Source organism: Perca fluviatilis, chromosome 8 (assembly GCF_010015445.1).
Source record: "Perca fluviatilis chromosome 8, GENO_Pfluv_1.0, whole genome shotgun sequence".
Lineage (NCBI taxonomy): Eukaryota > Metazoa > Chordata > Actinopteri > Perciformes > Percidae > Perca > Perca fluviatilis.
In genome coordinates, this window is record NC_053119.1 from 41927521 (window position 1) to 41949694 (window position 22174).

Here is a 22174-nt window from a genome sequence, read left to right on the forward strand (position 1 = left end):
GCCTCTGGCCCAAAAATCTTCCAATGATGCAAAAATCGTCATTTTACGTCATCGGAAGATTTTTTCCAGGCCCCAAATGCAGAAATCTCTCGTCTCAGGGGGACATGAGGGAGGGAGGCACGGTCATTCAGAAATACTATCGGGTTTCTACTGATACAAAGCTGAATGCTAAATCGGTGAAGTATCCCTTTAACTAGCATGTTAGTGATCAGTAATTAGCCTGTGCCTATGTTATCTCCTTACATATATCTACGCTCTCCGTCTCAGTAAGATTGGGAATGATTGAGATTTCTCTTGGCAGAGCGCCACCTACTGTACCGGAGGTAGAGTTACTCATGTCATTCTCCCCATTCTTCCCCGCTCACGTATACGGGGAGAACTGGCATAGCCCGGTTATTCACTAATACCCCGGTTACTGAGTGTGTGGGTAAATTTTGGATGTTTAGACCAAATAACTTGCAGACATCAACTGTAATGTGTGCTCTCACTCACAGTAAAATCACCAGGAAAACATCCAAATGTTTTACCATTATTGTTTTTTGGTGTATTTATTATTATACTATACTATCACACTGACTATAATAACAAGCACACACTGACAACATGCACCTCCTCTTGTCAAATAATCCAGATGTTTACTGGCAGTTATTATTGGTTATTACCAGATTTATCTCCTCATCAAGACTTGACGTCTTTCTTTAATAAACTGACGTCTACCTGTCACATGTCAGGAGACAGTTAACGTCACCTAGAGACAACAACAAAAACCACAGAAGAACCATTATAAGGTTACAGCTTTGCACATGTATCACTCTTTTATCTCTATTGTGTCTAAACGGGGGGGAGAAGAAAATAAACTTCTGTGGATCAATCTTGGCTTCAGTGAACCTGCCCCCTCATGCACCTCTTATCCCGAGCCTCCCCCCTTGTACCGTGTGATAGCAGAGTTTTCAGTCATATTCTTTTGACTTATTCAAGATTTCACTAGCTGTGTTTTTTTAATCTCAAAAATTCCTGCTCTTGTGAAATTTTGGGGCTGGAAGTGATAAGCGTCTGTTGGTTGGCTTGGTTTGATAAACCCATGGAAATTCTGTCAGGTGCTAATCGAGACGAGATTAGAGATTAGCTTTGTGTGTGTGTGTGTGTGTGTGTCTGTCTGTGTGTGTGTGTGTCTGTGTGTCTGTGTGTCTGTCTGTCTGTCTGTGTGTGTGTGTGTGTGTGTGTGTGTGTCTGTGTGTTTTTGAGGTAAGGAGTGGGTTATGTGTGTATTAGATAGAAAAAAGATAAGAGAGAGAACTCAGGCAGACTGCACATGTGAGCAAGTTTGTCTGTCGATAGCAAACTGACTTGGCGTCTTTGTTTCTTAACACACACACACACACAAGCCTCCTCCCCATCCCACTGTTGATTTACTCCCCTCTCTCTCCTCTGGGGTTCCTCGGTTGCCCAGCGCTGCCATTATCAGTTCTCTGTAAATCAGCCATGTTTGACGAACCTGCTCTTTCAACCTGGGATCAATACCAGGTCTTTATCTAGCCAGAACTGGCTAATAAAGGCAAGGCCTCTTATCCACCATCAGAGAGAGAGAGAGAGAGAGAGAGAGAGAGAGAGAGAGAGAGAGAGAGAGAGAGAGAGAGAGAGAGAGAGAGAGAGAGAGAGAGAGAGAGAGAATATTAGTGACTGATATAATGAATCAACACACACACTCAACTTTATTGAGGAAGACTTGAGCATCTGTTCAGTACATCTCTCTCTGTTGTGGTGTGGTTTTTTTTCTCTCCTCTATTTCTGAGAATTCTTGCTCTACAGTTGCAGCGACCTGCCGAAAAACAAGTGGAGGTTCTTTTTTTCAAAATAAGGCAATCATAAATATACATCACAGGAAACCTGATAAAATCCACTTCTGGCCAGATTAGTCAGCATGTGACCTTATTTTGAACTCTAATTGTCATGCCCTTGTTTTGACCAATCAGAATGCTTTTTGTAAAATGGCAGTTTTTTTTTTTTAATCAATATCTGATCATTGGTGAGAGAGGAAGTGTATGTGATGCACAAAGAGACGCAGGATCTCTTCTGGTATTATCATGATGGACAGATATGGACTGTACACACGCAGTAATGCTGCAATGATTACTGATTAATGGATTAGTCAATCAACAGATATAGTAGAACACTTTTTAAAATGTTTTATAGGAAATTAAGAAATATGCTAATTTCAGCTTCTCCAATGTGAGGATTTGGTACAAATAGGTTTGTGTTTGAACTGTTGGTTTGACAAAATGAGCAATTTGAGGAAGTCTCCTTTGGCTCTGGGGAATTGTGATGTGTCATTTTTAGGCCGGTTACACACTGCACGCGTCTCGCGAGCGTGGCATTTCTGTTGCGTCTCAGCTGTGTGTCAGCTGCGTGGATTTTTCTGTGTCCTATATACCAGAAGCGTGTCTGACGCGGCGCTGCTCCTGCTGCTAGTTACAGGGAGGGCTGATCTCGGGACATAGTGCCAACAGATTCAAACTGATAAATGGGTAAGTGGGCTGTCTGAACAACTTTGTGTAGCTGTAAAGAGCCTATATAGCCTATCTGATGTCACTCAGAACACACACTACGTTGTTATCGTAGCCTATCCTACCATTTATAGCCTACTGATTTGATTAAAGCAAGACAACATCGGCAGTATTGACTGCGAAATATGTGTATGTATGTATTTGTGTCTAAATGACATATAAACATATTTTCCTATTCTATTTTGCCTGGAAACGCTTCCAACACGCTCGCGTCTCGCGTGAAAAATAGGCGTCGGTTCTATTTCTAGCAGGCACGCGTCTCAGGCCGGCAGTGTGTAAGCTCTAACCTGTTAACATGGGAGCCGAAATATAAACGGACACGCCACGCAGCTGAAACGCTCGCGCGACGCTTCCAGTGTGTAACTGGCCTTATTCTAAGAAATGGGTTTGTATCTTAACCACCAGTGGTTCAGGCCAATCAGCATCCTGTAAGGAGCAACTGCCAGATACACACGTGGGTTGGGCATTGTCTTAGTCAAGACCACCTAAACCAAGTCACCAAGTCATTACCAAGACCCAAGTGTGTCGAGACCGAGGCAAGACCAAGACATTGAGGGGTTGAGACAGAGTCAAGCCCAAGATGGGGCAAGAACTAGGGCTGCACGATATGACGAACATATCTAATTGTGATTATTTTGACTGATATTGCGATATGATTCACGATATTGGAGGGAATCATTGTTTTTTTCCATTTTCAATGAAAATTATTAACATCGAAAGAAATTAAAGCAATTATTCAATTAAATTTCAATTCAATTTTATTTATAGTATCAAATCATAACAGAGTTATCTTGAGACACTACAGATAGAGTAGGTCTAGACCACACTCTATAAATTCCAAAACCCCAACAATTACAGTAATTCCCTCAAGAGCAAGCATTAGCAGTGGCTATTGCGACAGTGGCGAAGAGAAACTCCCTTTTAGGAAGAAACCTCGGCAGACCCAGACTCTTGATAGGCGGTGTCTGACGGGGCCGGTTGGGGGTGTGATGAACAGTGGCACATAATAGTCACATGAAAGATAATGGAACAGTGACTTCAAAGGTCATCGTGGAAGTTCATGTCATAGCAGGGCACATCCTGTCATACTGAGTAGTGCAGTCTCCTATACCGGATCCTGACTACTCTGTGCGTATGAACATCACAGCAGGGCGTTGCGGGATGTAACGTGGCGCTGCAGAGCACGGGTGGATGCGGCGGACGCAGCAGGACGCAGCAGGACATTGCAGGGAATCATAAGGAAGAAACATAAGAAGAAACAGAAGGACTCCGGGGAGTAAACTCCCCAGAGCTAGGTTAGTAACAAGCATTTCTGGGACAGGATGCATACAAAAGGAAACAAATGAAAACATTGATGAGAGGCTGTACGGGCCTGCCTCCCTCTACTCTCACTATATTATTGATTATATGATAAACAAATCTGATGACTTCGAAGAGAAGCAGGTGGGCCGGTTAGGCGGACGCTGCAACTCCTCACTCCCTAACTATAAGCTTTATCAAAGAGGAGGGTTTTCAGTTTACTCTTAAATGTGGTGATGGTGTCTGCCCCCCGAACCCAGACTGGGAGCTGGTTCCACAGGAAAGGAGCCTGGTAGCTGAAGGCTCTGGCTCCCATTCTACTTTTAGAGACTCTAGGAACCACAAGTAACTCTGCATTCTGCGCATTGCTCTAGTGGGACAATAAGGTACCAAGAGCTCTTCTAGATAGGATGGTGCTTGACCATTTAGGGCTTTGTAGGTCAGGAGAAGGACTTTAAAGTCAGTCCTGAATTTTACAGGAAGCCAATGCAGAGAAGCTAATACAGGAGAAATATGATCTCTTTTCTTAGTTATTGCGAGGGTCTGTACCAAACACTGATGTTTTCTGTAGTCTGTAGGATAGGATTCGTTGGACATCTCTGCAGCACCACAATACTTCATTCAGAATGATTTGACACATATTTTGTGTCAAATATTTTTGACTTGACTAACAAATATTGCGCCCCTCTGCGATTTAGATATTGCACTAGTCCATATTGCGATTTCGATACAATTGCCATTAGGCATATTGATCATGTTAGCTATCTAGCTTCGCTAGCATCCCTTACACTTAGCTTACCTTTCTTTATGCTGCCAATAAAATGTTAGGTTGTCCCAGCTGTCTTAGTCAGTGTAATAGTGCAGAATTTACACACTGCTGTGTTTTCTTTTAGATGTTGTTTTGCAAATAAAGCCTTTAAAAGAATATAATAAATAAATTGTTATTATCGAGGATTTGGCTGACATCTCCATGACAGTCAGAGCTTCTTCTCCTGTCACCTACATTCACCTTGGGTTACAGGGGTTAACAGTAACACATTTCAAACTAGAAATGAGTTAAAGTGATGGTTGGGAGTAATTTCACCCTAGGGTCCTTTGCACCACGACCTCGAGCCAAACACCCCCGAGAAGCTTTTTTCACCTGGGTCTAACATTGGGAGAGTTAGCGTTATCAGCTGAATAGCTTAGTGCAGGCGCTAATGGATCCAAGAGTGTATCTTGTACATTACCCCACTAATAATGCCCAAAATGATACCAAACTATTGTAAATTTTGTAAGTACACCAGAAGTTTATGTAAATAACACTTGCCTGCTGGCTTCTGCTCTCTGCTGCTACCGGCGGTAAGACGAGTGCTTAGGGACGTCTACAAATTACTGAAAAGAGATATGTAGTTTAATCTGAGGCCATTTGGTTAAAATCAGATTTAACACCACTGATGGTTCCAACAGATACAACAAAAATATTTATTAATGTAATGATTAAATAAGGTAGTGTCTCCAAACTTACCTCAATTATAACTTGTCTCCTGCTAGTTGTACTACAGCACTTACTTTTAAAAAATAAGTTAAAATATTAAATATTTTTGTTGTATCTCTTTTCGCTGTTGTAATTTGTAGATGTCCCTAAGCACTCTGAACCATCACTTTAAGTTATTGGTTGCATTTGAAGCAGGAAGTTTTACATCCAATCACATAATGATGATCACACATAAATCAGACAATACACAGGCAGTTTGGTGATATCTCTGCAGTTGTGGTCTTGACCGGTCTTGAAATAAAATCTCGAGTCCTCTTTATAAGACCGAGACAAGACCAAGTAAAATATAGTCAATTCCGAGACGAGACCAAGAACTAAAAAAAGTGTTTGTAACTGCCGTCAGTTCATTAACATGCATTATATTTCATTAATGTGGTATGTAACTTCAGTACAGTTATTATATAGTTTATGTGTATATAAATGTTATGTCTCTACATAATGTTCTGAATAGCTTGGGGCGGAACTAATTTGCACGTACACTGCCCGTGGGACGCTGTTTGATGTTACACATGAATGGAAGGTGCTGCGATGTAATGTGTTGAGTGCATTCTGCAAGAAAGTGTTATAATATCTTTAAGTTAAGTTACTACACTGGATTTGTGAGAAGATAAGTTGTGAAGAGATGTGTTGAAGATACAAGATCTGGGTTTAGCTCCTTTGTAACAAGCTGCCAACGAGTGCGTTGAGAATGTTTACATGTTTTAGCTAACTTAGCTCTATAGCTTGCTTTGTTAACGTAGTAAGCTTGTGTTGCAATGTGGTTACGGCAAGCAGCTGTGATAAGTGTTGTTTGTTGGCAGTTTCACGGGATTGATGGTCTACGATGGAATAAAGATCACCCTGTTTTTCACTAAACATCGTGTGTCCGCGTTACTGGGGAGCTACAGTGAAACTCGACGCATTTGAGAGACTACATGGAGAAGCAAGCGGGAAGGATCAAGCCCACGTCATCGTAGCGCATTTCATTCCAGTGTCATCCGAGGACAAAGCGGCTCGAAGGAGACGTTTTACCGCCGGACCTGCATGAAGGTTCAGGTGCCACTAAGTTGATGTTGGCTGTAGTTGAAACACCATACTAACTCTAAGTGCTTGTCAAACGTTTTCATCCAAGAGCTCAAAGGACTCTTTTAAGAAGTATTAGGCTACAATTAAGAGACAATTTAAGGCTGTTGCCTTTCTGCATTTCCACGTTTTGCAATGTTATTTTCATTCTGCATATTGTAATATGGTTGATGTGGCTTGTTTGTTGTTTAATAGACTCACAGATATTCAGGCAATGTCAAAGCTTTTTCAAAGGTGTAACAATTGAGTTGTAAGCTACATGTGTTTAAAGGTATTAATAAGCAGTGGTAATATCTCTTAACAACAATTAGGGATTTTGAAATTTAAGTAAACTAACAGTTTATTCACCAAGACACTCTCTCATCTTAAAACCGTTGGCCTTGTAGAATTAGAATAGCGCTCAACAAGCCTTTGTTGAAGGTAGGAAGAATATTTACAGGTTATGTTATTTTATTAGGCTACTATTCATTTCTGAAAGCAATCATAAACTAAAACTTGCAAGTATGGCTAAGATAAAAAATAAGTAAATAAAAAAAAGAGAAAAGAAAAGGAAAATTAGATTAAAGTTAGCCTATATATTCTGAGAAAGGCTAGACTTAATCTCATATCCAAGTAAAGAAAGCTAACTAAAATGTCAGAAGTAAACTTTCCTTTTGAGGATGCCAGAGAGGGTGTGGTAGACACTGTGCAGCAGCCCTGCAAGGAGAACCCTTCTGAAGAACCACTTTGTCCCATGCCAGATGAAAGGGCAATGCCACATGCAACTGAAGATGAAGCATATGATACCCAACTCCCTCAAGAGACGCTGCAAGGCCATAGAGTACGTAAATTAACGGAAAAGGGCCAAAAGAATTACAGGACGAGCAGTGAAAAAACTTGAGCATCGCTTTAATTTAAGCTACGAAAAATGGAGGATCATTGCTAAAGATGCCACATTAGCCTTTGATACATGTTGTTCAAATGACCTGCTACAGGAGCACGCCGCTAAGATGGGGGAAAGCCTCCATGGAGCTGCATGTCATTTATGAAAACGTGGTGGCGGGTTTTACACACCGCATCCAGAAATTCGCCGCGGGATAGACATCTGTGAAGCAAGGTCAAAGGAAATTGTGGAGACCAAGGGAAATAATGAGAAAGAAGATCGTGGAAAACCAGAGTTTGAACTGTTGAGGCATGTTACACAAAGTGTAAAGTCTAACCGCTCAAAAGCGGAAGTAGCTCAGTATCCAGCTCAAGACACTCAAGCTTGTCCTTAGTTAAGAGACAAGATGCAGCTGCTGAGGCAGCTGCTAATCAAGCTACTCTAAAGATCTTAATAGAACAAGAGCAACATTTCAGAGAACTTCAAAGACTTGAAGCTGAAGAAAAGCGGCTTGCTGAGCAAGAGGCTGCCGCTGCACAGTTCGGCGTGCACAGGAAGCTGAAAATGCAGAGAGAAGACAAAGTCTAGAGGCGGCGCCAGAGAGATAGATCGACTAGAGACACTCAAGAAATTAAATGCTGCAAAAAGCGAGCAAGCATACGCACAAAGTGGATGCTCAGATGAAGATATAGATGAGCTGCTCCATAACTGTAGTTCTCTGAAAATAAAGAAAGATGTCAAGTATAAAATTAACCCAATGAAGCCCTGTCCACTTCCAAAAGGTGAACAGCCTGTAAGGTGTGAAGACAGCACCACAGCTCTAATTAGAGCGCTTGCAGAATCAGTTGCAGCTAATCGTCTTCCTGTGCCTGAGCCAACAGTGTTCAATGGTGACCCACTCCGGTATAATGACTGGAAGTTGTCCTTTCAAACTCTCATTGACAGAAAGAATATACCAGCGGAAGAGAAGATCTATTACCCACGAAAGTATGTTGCTGGACCTGCACGGAAGGCAATTGAAAGCTACTTTCTGCTGGGCACTGAGGGCGCAACATCTCTGCATGGACAATCTTAGAAGAAAGATATGGAAATCCATTTCTCATTGCCAAGGCCTTCAGAGATCGACTCAATGCGTGGCCCAAGATCAATCCCAAAAGCAGTCTGGAATTACAGGAATTTGTTGACTTCCGCCGCAGCTGTGAGGCTGCGATGTCTCAGATCAAAGGACTTGCCGTGCTGAACGACTGCAATGAAAATCAAAAACTACTCACCAAACTTCCAGATTGGTTAACCTCAAGGTGGAATAGGAAGGTTATGGAAGTGGAAGAGCAAAGTCAAACTTTTCCAAGTTTTAATCAGTTTGTGACATTCCTCACCGCGAAGCCCAGAATCGCATGTAATCCAATTACATCCTTGCATGCCCTAAAACCAAATGAAAATGAAAAGATCAAGGCCCAAAGGAATAGAAGCCCCAGCAGAAAGGTGTTAGCGACAATTTCAGATGAAGGATATGTGCCACCAAGCTGCATTTTCTGTGAAAGAGTCAATCACAGTTTGGATACTTGTCACAAGTTTATGGAGAAAGCAGTACCTGAGCGACACAAGTTTGTACGAGAGAGCAAGTTATGCTTTGGATGCCTGAAGCTTGGGCACCGCTCAAGGGAATGTGGAAAGCGAAGGTCTGTGACATGTGTAAAAACACCATCCAACATGCCTTCATGAAAATCCGACGAGACGCCGCGGTCATACACAGGCCACGACAGATCTGTTGACAGCGACAACTCCATGGAAGGGAGGACAGAGAGCGCTCAAGTGCAAGTAATTAGTGTGTCGGGTGGAGCAACATCCAACACAATTATGCAAGGCATTAAGGGCACGCACACCTCCACGATCATACCGGTGTGGGTGTCAACCAGCAGTGAGCCAGAGCACGAAGTACTTGTATACGCACTTCTTGACACACAAAGTGATACAACATTCATCTTGAAAGAAACCGCAGAAGCACTTAACACCAGGAGTGAGCCAGTTCAATTAAGGTTGTCAACGATGGCTTCAAGGAATGCCAGAGTGTCTTGTCAGAAACTTACAGACCTGCAGGTAAGAGGATTCTACTCAGACAAAACGATACCCCTGCCGGATGTTTACTCAAGAGAATTTATTCCTGCGAATAGAGATCACATTCCCACTCCAAATACTGCAAAGGCTTGGCCTCACCTAGAACACATCTCAGATGAGATTGCCCCTCTACAAAGTTGTGATGTTGGTCTGCTTATTGGATACAACTGTCCTCAGGCACTGATTCCAAGACAAGTGGTGTCTGGCGAAGAACATCAACCTTTCGCACTAAAAACAGACTTAGGCTGGAGTGTGATTGGCTACGGCAACCCTCACATTGACTGTGGAGATTTGATTGGAGTGAGTCATCATGTACTTGTGAAGCAGGTGACCCCAAGTTTGCAGCCCTGGTCTGACCTTGCATGTGAAGTGCACTATGTTCACAGAACACAGATTAAGGAAATGGTCTCACCTTCCGAAATAATCAACGCTCTCGAATCTGACTTCAGCGAGAGGGCAACGGAAGATGGCCCAATATCCCAAGAGGATCTTGGATTCCTGGCTAAGATGAAGAACGGCATTAGGCTCAAGAGTGATGGTCACTACGAAATGCCACTGCCATTCAAGCGAGAAAGGCCCAGCTTACCCAACAACAAGCTGTGTGCTGTGCATCGTCTTAAATGCCTGGAAAGGAAGTTGAAAAGAAACCAGCAGTACTATAAGGACTACACAACCTTTATGAACGAAACAATAGGTCGTGGAGATGCTGAGAAAGTCCCGTTGGAAGGCTTGAATAAATCCCCAGTATGGTACATCCCACACCATGGGGTTTATCATCCACAGAAGCCTGGTAAAAATGCTGCGGCGTTGTGGACTGTGCTTCAAGGTTTCAACAAACCTCTTTGAACGACCATCTGCTGACTGGTCCTGATTTAACAAACGCCTTAGTGGGAGTACTCTGCCGTTTCCGTAAAGGTGCGGTGGCTATTATGTGTGACATTGAACGCATGTTCCACCAATTTCATGTCAAGGAAGACGATCAGGATTACCTGAGGTTTCTCTGGTGGGACGGTGGAAACCTGGAGTTACAGCCCTCCGTCTATCGGATGAAAGTTCACCTGTTTGGGGCAGCCTCTTCCCCAGGCTGCGCCAACTACGGGCTCAAACACCTTGCCACAGAGGGACGTGGACGGTTTAGTGAGGAAACTGTCAGGTTCATTCAAAGGAACTTTTATGTGGATGATGGGTTAGCGAGCGTAGAAACCCAGAACCAAGCAATTCAATTGGTTAAAGAAGCAAGAGACCTCTGCAGCATGGGCAAACTTCATCTTCATAAGTTTGTCTCCAACAGCAAGGAAGTACTTGACACAATCCCTGAAGTAGAACATGCAAAAGGCGCCAAGGACTTAAACCTGGCCTTTGAACAGCCCCAAGTGGAAAGGGCACTCGGAGTTCAGTGGTGTGTGGCTTTGGATCAGTTCCAGTTCAGAGTGGTGGTCAAGGACCAGCCATTCACTCGAAGAGGAGTGTTGTCCACAGTGGCCTCAGTATATGACCCACTTGGCTTTGCCGCACCTTTCATTTTGATAGGAAAGCAGATCCTGCAGCAGATGTGCAGAGACAAACTTAATTGGGATGATGCTTTACCTGAAGAACTGAGACCCTTGTGGGAATCTTGGCTTTTGGACCTAAAACAACTGGCTGACGGGAAGATAGCAAGATGCTACTTTCCAAGCAGCTTTAAGGTTCATCATTATGAGCTTCATCATTTCTCGGACGCTAGCACCTCAGGCTATGGCGTGTGCACATATCTCAGAGCAGTCAGTACGACAGGAGAAGTCCATTGTTCCTTAGTTATGGGGAAGTCAAGAGTTGCACCCACCAAGGTCACTACCATACCAAGATTGGAGCTGTCCGCAGCGGTCGTGGCTGTTCGTATTAGTGACTTGCTGAAAAGAGAACTTGAAGTAAACTGCCGCCATGAATTCTTCTGGACGGATTCTAAGGTTGTCATCGGATACATCAATAATGACGCCAGGAGGTTCCATGTTTTTGTGGCCAACAGAGTGCAGCGAATCAAACAAAGCACAGCATCTGCTCAGTGGCGCTATGTAGCTTCTGAAAATAATCCTGCAGACCATGCATCCAGGGGTCTTTCAGCACTGCAGCTGAAGGCGTCCAACTGGTTTACAGGACCAGCCTTCCTATGGCAGGAAGAGCTTCCACGTGAGGATGTCATGGTGGGAGAAATTCCTGCGCTGATCCAGAGCTCAAGCAGGCTTTTGTGCATGACATCAAAGCCAAGGAGGAAAGGTCACTCATGGATCACCTGCATAAGTTTTCAGATTGGTCGAGACTGGTGAGAGCCATAGAGCTAGCCCTAGCGCAGCAAAGCAAGTCAAGGGTCTTCAGCAACATTCAAGCGGTTCCTCTACTTTGCATGAAAGGAAAGAAGCAGAATTGAGCATTATAAAGATGGTCCAAGAAGCCAGCCTTTTTCAAGACCTCCAGTATCTGAAGTGTAGCAGTGGGGATCAGATCCAAAAAAAAGGGAACAAGTTGCAAAAACTAAGTCCATTCCTGGACAAGCAAGGCATTCTCAGAGTGGGAGGACGTTTGACTCATGCAGCCCTTCATCCGCATGTTAAACATCCTGCGATTCTTCCACGGGATGAGCACTTGTCATCACTGCTCATAAAACACTACCATGAGAAAGTGTTTCATCAAGGACGGGCAATGACAATGAATGAGCTTCGAGCCAATGGAATATGGATTCTAGGATGCAGCAAAGCAGTGTCGTCACATATTTACAGATGCATGAGGTGTAGAAAGGCAAGGAGACCAACAGAAGAACAGAAGATGGCAGATCTTCCAGTTGAACGCATGGGAAGTGGCACCTCCTTTTACTTACTGTGGGATGGATTGTTTTGGACCATTCTACATTAAGGAAGGAAGAAAGGAGTTAAAGCGCTATGGACTACTGCTTACCTGCATGTCTTCTAGAGCAGTGCATATTGAGATGCTTGGCGATCTGTCCACTGACTCTTTCATTAATGCACTGCGTGCGGCCATTGCTATCCGTGGACCAATACGGCAATTGCGATGCGACCAAGGCACCAACTTTGTTGGCGCAAGAAGAGAGTTTGGAGATGCGTTGAGAGCAATGGAGAAAGAGAGCTTCAAGGAACAAGGATGTGAGTTTGTCATGAACACGCCAGCCTCAAGTCATATGGGAGGTGTTTGGGAAAGACAAATTTCGAACCATCAGAAGTGTCTTGACCTCAATTCTAGAGCAGTCCTCCAGACAACTTGACAACTCCTCTCTCGGACATTCTTGTAGGAAGTCATGGCTGTTGTGAACAGCAGACCTTTAACCACTGATTATCTGAGTGACTAATCTTGCCCAGAGCCCTTGACGCTAAAACCATATTCTAACTATGAAGTCCACTATATCTCTCCACCTCCCGGGAACTTTGTTAAGGAAGACTTATATCTCCGTAAAAGATGGCGTCGGGTACAGCTCCTTGCCAACAACTTGCAGTGCGTGGAGGAAGGAATAAGGTATTCTTAAATCTTCAGTGTCGGAAGTAGTGGGACAGAGGTCAGAAGAAATGCACGGGTCAATGACATTGTTCTTCTGCAAGACGACATGGCCCCTAAGAACCACTGGAAGTTGGCAAAGGTAACTGAAGTGCTCCCAGGAAAGGATGGAAGAGTGAGAAGGCTGAAGTTACTGATTAGTGACCCTACTCTTGATGCAAAGGGAAAACGTCTGTCCAAACCTACTTACCTTGAGCGTCCAATCCAGAAAACTGTCACACTAGTGGAGGCGGATTGAAGCACTGCCCTGCACTCCTCTTGGTTATTTTTTACGGCATCTGAGGCCAGTTTTAATAGACTAAGATAAGGTGAATTTGTAGTAAGGTCTAATCTTTACAATTTAAGTGATAAAGGGTTACGTGAAATTCACAGTGCAGTTCCTACGCATGCGTGATAAATAAAATCTCTTAAGGATTTTGGTGGGAGTGTAACTGCCGGCCAGTTCATTAACATGCATTATATTTCATTAATGTGGTATGTAACTTCAGTACAGTTATTATATAGTTTATGTGTATATAAATGTTATGTCTCTACATAATGTTCTGAATAGCTTGGGGCGGAACTAATTTGCGTACACTGCCCGGCGCGTGTTTGATGTTACACATGAATGGAAGGTGCTGCGATGTAATGTGTTGAGTGCATTCTGCAAGAAAGTGTTATAATATCTTTAAGTTAAGTTACTACACTGGATTGGTGAGAAGATAAGTTGTGAAGAGATGTGTTGAAGATACAAGATCTGGGTTTAGCTCCTTTTGTAACAAGCTGCCAACGAGGTACGTTGAGAATGTTTACATGTTTTAGCTAACTTAGCTCTATAGCTTGCTTTGTTAACGTAGTAAGCTTGTGTTGCAATGTGGTTACGGCAAGCAGCTGTGATAAGTGTTGTTTGTTGGCAGTTTCACGGGATTGATGGTCTACAATGGAATAAAGATCACCCTGTTTTTCACTAAACATCGTGTGTCCGCGCGTTACTGGGGAGCTACAGTGTTCTTCAGACCAAGACCAACCTTGAGTACTACAACACTGTGTGTGTGTGCGGGGCGACTATTCAAAACAACAAGGGGCGGCTCTCAAAGAGGTTAGCCTCGATGCTGCAATAGCATCAGTTATATGGAGAGTATTTCTCCATTTGAAAGAAGAGCAAAGAACTATACTGAAGGCTTTTCTCAATGGAAGAGATGTCTTCACTCTTCTCTGAACAGACAGTGGTGTCTTTTCCCGTTAATGTTTCCTACAGCTTCATTTAGACATGACATTTATGGAAAGAGCTGCATGCATGAGAGAGAGAGAGAGAGAGATGTTTTCTGTACTCAAAGAGGCTGCATCACTGATGGACTGTTGAAGCCTTAACTGCTTCTCACCGTGAATCCACTGACAGTGTCCACACTCCAAACAAATGGCAGTTCAAAACGTAAAAAAACTAAAACAAGTTGTTGAAGCTTTTTGTGTACCACATTTGAATACTTTGGAACACATTTGTGAAACACTACTAATTGCATTGAACATACATTTGCATACATATGAACACGATATCTATCAGTAATGAAAAAAAAAATATTCACTTTGTGATATTAACTTTGTTATTTACTTCTGCTTGACTTACTGCACATGCATCATTACATTGATTGTGTATTGAGCTGTGAGGTTTGTCCGTGTGCAGCAGTAGTGTGACTGAATGGATGCAGTGTAGTCGCTGGCAGACGACTACAGTTGCTACTGACATTGCTGCTTCTCTAGCCAGTGTGTAGAAGGTGGAAGACTTGAGGCTCCATACCTTGGTTTTGTCCAAATCCTTTTTTTAAGCATCGTCTGTACCACCAAATTCAACAACGTGGAGATATGTTGAACCCCATGTGTGAGGGAAAAGATGTGTGAAGAAAAGATGCAAAAGACAAAAGGCAGCGTTACAACAGAGAGACAGAAATGTATAGAGGGTTCGTAGAAGTTGTAGAAGAAGGCGAGATTGTTGGGTGACTTTGCCCTGCAGGTGTGACAGGGGAAGTTCAGCTTATCAGATTGATGGAGACTGTCTCGCTATAGGGAGGGGGGAGGTGGGAGACACAGAGAGAGGAAGGAGGGGGGTTTGGCAGAAAAGTGTCTGTCGACTCCTCCTGATACCTGCCTCCATGTCTGAGATGATATGGGAGATAATATTGATAATATTAAACGCAATAACTGTGTCTCCAGCTCCCCTCCCTCGCTTCAGCCCCTGCAGGATAAAATCAATGTGCCATTCAATGTGATTTATAGCTGAAAATAATGGCACTGTTTAGGCAGGGGGGAGGTGTGTGTAGGTCTGCTTGCTTTAGTGTGTGTACAGTATGTCGCCGTGTATGAGTGTTTGCATGTGGATGGGGTTGAATGGTGGACGCGACGTGAAGATGGATGGTGTGTGTGTATGTATGCATCTGCTTCTCTTTGTGTGTGTGTGTGTGTGTGTGTGTGTGTGTGTGTGTGTGTGTGTGGATTTATTTGACGATGCAGATCCAGTCTCTCACTGTTACATTAATAACTGTGTAGTGTGGGGGCGTCACGTGGTGGCGGGGCGTTTATGGCTAGTATCGATCGGGCGCTATCGCTGTTTATCGGAGCGGGAATGCAAGGGTAAACAGGGCCTTTGTGCAGACAGCTGAGCCGTTATCGGGGTGGAGGCTGAAGGAGGGGTGGGATTTCGGGAAAGGGGAGAGAGAGAGAGCACGCAAAACAGGACGAGTAAGGACAGAGCTGGGAAGGAGGAAGTGAAAAGAAGGGCAGAAGTTAGGAGGAGGACGGTGATCTGGACAAAGGTGCAGAAGAAATGTGCAGAGAAAGTGGATTAACTGATTTTTAAAATATAGAGGGTTACAATGATAATGTCTTCTAGAGCTTGAAAGATTGTCAACTATTCAATTAATCGCCAACTGTTTTGATAATCGGTTTGAATCATTTTTTTATATTCCAGCTTCCTAAATGTGAATGTGTTCTATTTTTTTCACTCCTCTGTGACTTTTGAGTTGAGGACAAAACGTGAACATTTGAGGACGTCATCTTGGGCTTTGGGAAACACTGATCCACATTTTGTACAATTTTCGGACATTTTGTAGACCAAACTAATCGAGAAAATAATCAATCAACCGTCAACAATGAAAATAATTTTTTTTAACCAAACACGGAATTTTCTGAAGCTATGGATTATATAATTACATTGTTGTCTTCAGCAGCATTTGTGATGTTGTGTTTTCTTTACACATTATCACTCTTAACATTTTATTACCAACACCCTCAATCATAGAAGTAGTAAGTTAACGCTGAACCCTTTCAAAAGTCACAATTGAGATTTGCATTTGCTGAAGTCAGTCTTGACTGAAATATGCTCGTACCCAGCTGCATTTTACATTCTAGTGGTATAAGTGTTAGGGCTGCACGATATGAGGAAAATGTGCATTTTGTGATAACGTTGTTGAATATAGCATTAACAATATTATTTGTAATAGTGCATTTGTTTTTAATCAGGTGGACCTCCCACAAAAGGGTACTGCTAGATTTTTATGTACTTTTCCTGACTTTAAGCTACATAAAATATCTCTTCGACAGTGTTGGTGCTTCTATACCCTGCAACAAGTTAGCTTGGGAAGGTGAACTCCATTACACAACACTAACTGCATGGCTGCATTCTAGCTCTAATAGAACTAATTGATTTAAACATGCAATTAGAAACACATTGCTTGATAGTTTTTAAAATAGTTCCCTCATATATCAACTGAAATGGCCGTGTTAAAGATTTGCAACTACAGTGAAAATGATTAGACATTAATAGTGAAATGTTTGTGATCCGTTTCCATGCATTCAGCTTTTGAGTCACCCTAACCCTTGGCCTGATGATGATGCAAGACCAGAGAACAAGCAGAGCGAGATCTTCAGCTCAGATAGCCTGAGGTGCTGTGATGTAACTATTAATCTAATCTAACTAATCACAAGTCCCGCTAATAGGGAGTGACCCAGCAGTCTGATGAAGCAGCTGATACCAGCTGCACAGGCAAAGTTCAGGGTTCACATATGTGCATGCTGGATAAATGCATCATATACAGTAAACACACACACACACACACACACACACACACACACACACACACACACACACACACACACACACACACACACACACACACACACACACACACACACACACACACACACACAGATGTCTTTGATCAGCGAGTGGGAGGCTCTGTAATCAGCTTGATCAATGGCAGGGATATCAGTGCTGATTAGAGGAACACAGGCAGCCTCAGTCTCTGCCGAAGGTGTGACAGGACGCAGGGATGAAGGGGGAGGAGATGAAAAGATAGAGGAGAAGAGAAAGACGAAGAGGAGAAGACGAGACCCGCCTACTGTGAAGAGAAAGAGAGGAAAGGATGGTGGGCATCGATGAAGAAAGAATGAAAAATGGGTGGAAGACAGGTAGATAGAGAGGAAAAAGAGGCGAAACTAAAGGTAGAGAGTGATGCCGTTGTTTTTGATGAGTCTGATTCTCCAGAGTTGCAATGAGAATCAAAGGGGTCCATCTCTGCGTGGCCAGGTGCTGTGTTACACAGCTCAGGGAGTCATTTCACTGCTGCCTTTGATCAACAGACAGGAACAGCCACTGCACACACACACACACACACACACACACACACACACACACACACACACACACACACACACACACACACACACACACACACACACACACACACACACACAGGTTTCAATCGATGTGAGTTTTCGAAGGTCAATTCTGAAGTTTGGGATAGAAGCTGCCAGTAGTCGATAGTATGTGTAAGTATGTTATAAATGGGACTGTTTGTGTTGTGTATCCAGAGCCCAGGACACAGGACTCTAGAGGAGGCCCCGACGATGAAGACGAGGACGGGGAGGAGCAAGGTCCCACACACAGTGGTGGGGAGGAGGAAGAGGAAGAGGAGGAGGTGTTACAGTGGAGTGGTCCAGGTCAGTACACTCACAAGGGTTCTGGGCAGCCATTAATCATGTCATAAGATGTTTGGAACTAACCAAAACCAAGGTATTGACGCAAAACAAATTAAAGTGAACCGGGATTTTCGGTCTGAATTCATTCAAATGTTTGCTTTTACTCACATAGTGTGAACACGTTTAGTTCTTTGTACCTGCACAGGTAGCACTGATGACGAAATCATGACGTGTTCACATTCTGTATGTTCTAATATCAGGGAGAGCACTTCATGTCCTTTGAGCAATTAATAAACAGAAATAGCCTCCCGGCTTCACACCTTTTCCGATATCTGCAAATCCGGCATTTTATTAAGTATTGCTTGTCTACATTTGCAGACATACCGCGGTATCACACACTCAAGACTAGAACTAATGTTCGGCCAGGAAGCAAAAGAGAAGTGGCTATCTTATACCAGACACTGATCAGCCAAGAACCAAGCAGCACAGACAGGTCAAGAACTGAGTGGGAGACAGAATTGGAGGTGTCCCTCACTGAGGAATTCTGGGAATCATGTCTTGTGAACATTCATAGGTGCTCAGTGAATTCGAGACATAATTTCATACAATGTAAAGTAATACACAGGTTGCATTACTCAAACGTAAAAGTAAGCAAGATGTATCAGCATTATGTAATAAGTGTAAGCATCAAGAGGGCACCCTCGCACACCAATTTTGGACGTGCCCTAATGTCCACTCATTCTGGTCTTCTGTATTTGATTTCTACTCAAAAGCCTTTAACATGCAGTGGATACCCAACCCCCTTGTGGCATTCTGGGGTCTACAAATGACACTGCTTTGAACTCTGGCAGGGACAAACGGCCAGTGTATCTGGCTACTGTACTGGCTAAAAAACATATATTGCAATTATGGAAGTCCGAAGTCCTCCATCTGGAGAAGCTCAGATTCATGAATGCAGGGAGGAAGAGTATGTTTGATAGGGCAGAGAGGAAGAGTGTGTTTGATAGGGCAGGGAGGAAGAGTATGTTTGATAGGGCAGGGAGGAAGAGTGTGTTTGATAGGGCAGGGAGGAAGAGTGTGTTTGATAGGGCAGGGAGGAAGAGTGTGTTTGAGAGGGCAGGGAGGAAGAGTGTGTTTGATAGGGCAGGAGGAAGAGTGTGTTTGATAGGGCAGGGAGGAAGAGTGTGTTTGAGAGGGCAGGGAGGAAGAGTGTGTTTGAGAGGGCAGGGAGGAAGTGTGTTTGAGAGGGCAGGAGGAAGAGTGTGTTTGAGAGGGCAGGGAGGAAGAGTGTGTTTGAGAGGGCAGGGAGGAAGAGTGTGTTTGAGAGGGCAGGGAGGAAGAGTGTGTTTGAGAGGGCAGGGAGGAAGAGTGTGTTTGAGAGGGCATGGGGACCGGGGCTGTGGGATGTGGGATGAGGGGTGACATATATTGATAATGTAATAGCGGAGGGATTTTTTCTTCTCTGTTTTGACTCCCGGTTTACTCTTTGGTCTCTCAACATATGTCTTGATATTTGCTACTGTGCCTCACCATAATTTATTCAGAATTCGTCAAATAATTACAATTGTATGTTCTTGGTTGCTGCTTTATTGATGTTATTGTATGAATAAGAAAATGAAAAAATAATGTTGCTTGTATGAACAAGTGCAGTCTGTACCCAATGTTGATCTGCAATAAACATATTTTCAACAAAAAAAACAGTATGTTGTAAAAGAAGAAAAGAAAAAATAAATAAATACATAAAGATACAAATCAATCCGATTTTATCAACAAACAAAAAAAGGATATGTTCGAGAAGTTTTTAACAAATACCAGCTACTGGACGTGTTATTCAGTTGGATTGAAGTTAGTTTGAAGTTTTTATTGACCAGCTGGTCAATTCTTTTGTCTGATTTCAGTCATTATTTATGCAAAACAGACTGAGCTCTGTTTGTAAGGTGGCAGCATTAACATTGCCTCAAATGACCAATTTTCCTTGGGAACCCCCGCATTCTCCATGGTGTTAGTTAACCGGCCGTGCTGTTCCTGCTCTGGCAGATGATAGAAAAACAGTTGCTACATTTTGTTCTTAACTGTAGTGTTGTTAGTAGACTGCACTTGTGTGGTTTCCATTTTTCATTCAACTCTCTCACCTGAAGCTTATTGAAATCCCTTTTTTATTTAAAGTAGCTTAATATATCTAAAACATGAGAAAATCTAATCTTACATACTGCATTCTCTTCACAACTCAACTTTTATGAAATAAAACATGAATCTTTAGAGAACAAATGTAGAGCCCACTATATCACACAGAGGATATACATATTTCATGAGTGATCAGTTTGCTTAATTTCGTTTGGAAGTGTACATTTCTGGTATTATGCGGAAAATGCTTATACTGTATTTTCAATATAGAGGGCCCAACCCTGCCTGCAGTCAGAACATTGACCACATGTTTTGACATGAAATGACAGCATTTTAATCCCAGCTCACCTGGTTGTGCGTGCACCCCATGTACTGATTCAGTACCCCCGCTCTCTCCCCCTTTTTCTGTCCAGCCCCCTCACTCTCCACTTGTGCATAGGATAGTATAGGACCTGAGCATGTGTGTGTATTTCAGGCCTGTGTGTAGTGTGTTCTAACAACAGAGTGTACAAATTGTAATTTCCCCAGTGGGGATCAATAAAAAGTATAAATTATAAAATGAATAATAGAACATTAGTCTTTGTAATTAAAGTTGAATCTGCTCCCCCCAATCCACCACACCCTTACTTTCCATGTTACTAGGTTAAGAGCACTGAATGTTATGTATATGGTGTGCTGCAGAATAGTCGAAAATGGCCATATTCCTAGGGCTGCTGGGATACTCCAGCCAACATGCCATCATTTCAACTCTTAATACGCTGTCAAGGGGCTTTAACCAGCCCTACATGCCCGTGTTTGTGTGTCTGTGTTCATGTGTGTGTCTTGGAGATGCTCTTCTGTGTTGCCTCTTCCGAGTGTCTTTCAGGGTCCGTTGTTTTGTCCTACGGTTTCCCCCGTAGGAGATGTGGATGTGACAGGCCGAGTGAAAATTTATTCAAGTCGTAACAAAAACACACACGCGCACGGCCTAAGAGGAGATAACAAGTAAATCGCCATAATTTTATTATTTATTTCCTCTCTTATCGAGGTTTGTTTGGTTATTTATTTCTCTCTGTCTGTTGTCTTCAATGAGTTAAACAATGCAAGAAGATTACCGCACTATCTCGCATTATTTCCTTTTCAAGCTGCACACGTTTTATGTCTGTGCATGTGTGTGTGTGTGTGTGTGTGTGTGTGTATGTGTATTTTAATTCCTATGGTGGGGAAGAGAGGATGTGTTCATTATCGTCCTGTCCCAGCCTTGTCCCTTTAACAGTAATTGGAGCGATATTAATTGCTGCGCAGGGGCTGGTTGATGGTAGCACCATGATGCTGCACTGATAGGGCCGCTGTTTTCTTGTGTGTGTTTTTTCTCCCTTCCTCTCCTCCTCACAAACTAACGGCTGGGCTGAGCGAGGCAGAGGGATGGAGGAGGAGGGAGGGAGGAGGGGGGAGAGAGAGTAAGGGAGCGAGATAGCCCCTCTATCAGCTCCGGAGCAGGCGCTGTCTTTATCAGGAGCACGATTGGCAAAAAGGAAACTTTGACCGGTCTGAATTTTTCTCTTATCGTCAAGCCCCCCCTCCCCCCTCCACCCCATTCCCCCCCTCACTCCTTCCTCCATCCATCCACCTTCTCCTTCTCTGGTCTCTCCATCACCACTAACAACCCCACTAACAGCCCTCCCTCCTCTCCCCCCTCCACCCCCTAACAGCATACATCTCTCCCTCTTTTTCTCGTTTTGTTGTTTCTTCTTTCTTCTTCTTCTGGCGTGTCACAGTGGGACTGGAGTCACTGGCTAATGTGCTCTTGTTCATACAGCATGTTCACTATGTATCAGACATTTCCCATAAACAGATGAGAGGAGAAGTGTGTATTCTGGTATGGAAATAAACAGGTTTTTTATCTCCTCTGGGAGTGTTGGCATTCCACTCGTTTCTCTCTGTTGTTGCCTTTTTCGACACTTGTGCTCCTGGGTCCAGAAGTTTTCTAGCTTTTAATCTCACAGCGTTTGGTTTGGCTTTAAGGCTAATCATCGTGCCAGTGGTCCAGTAGTGTCGCTCCAACCATTCTGCATAACACCTTGTTTGTGTAACATGCTATCTATAGTATGATTTATTTCTTTTCAATTTATTTTTGTCTTT

General features: G+C 43.2%; 1 protein-coding gene across 2 annotated transcripts in view; it reads left to right on the forward strand.

Moving 5' to 3' along the window:
* Positions 1–22174, forward strand: part of zfpm1 (zinc finger protein, FOG family member 1) — a 139285-nt gene that overhangs the window by 52303 nt on the left and 64808 nt on the right. Inside the window, exons 3-4 of one of the 2 annotated variants that reach the window (XM_039808249.1) lie at positions 16809–16894; positions 17822–17950. Coding sequence is in view for 1 of the 2 variants with exons in the window: in XM_039808248.1 (XP_039664182.1) it covers positions 17822–17950 (129 nt within the window). In the remaining variant the exon portion in view is untranslated. The remainder of the gene's footprint in view (positions 1–16808; positions 16895–17821; positions 17951–22174) is intronic. The other variant, XM_039808248.1, reaches the window with a different exon arrangement.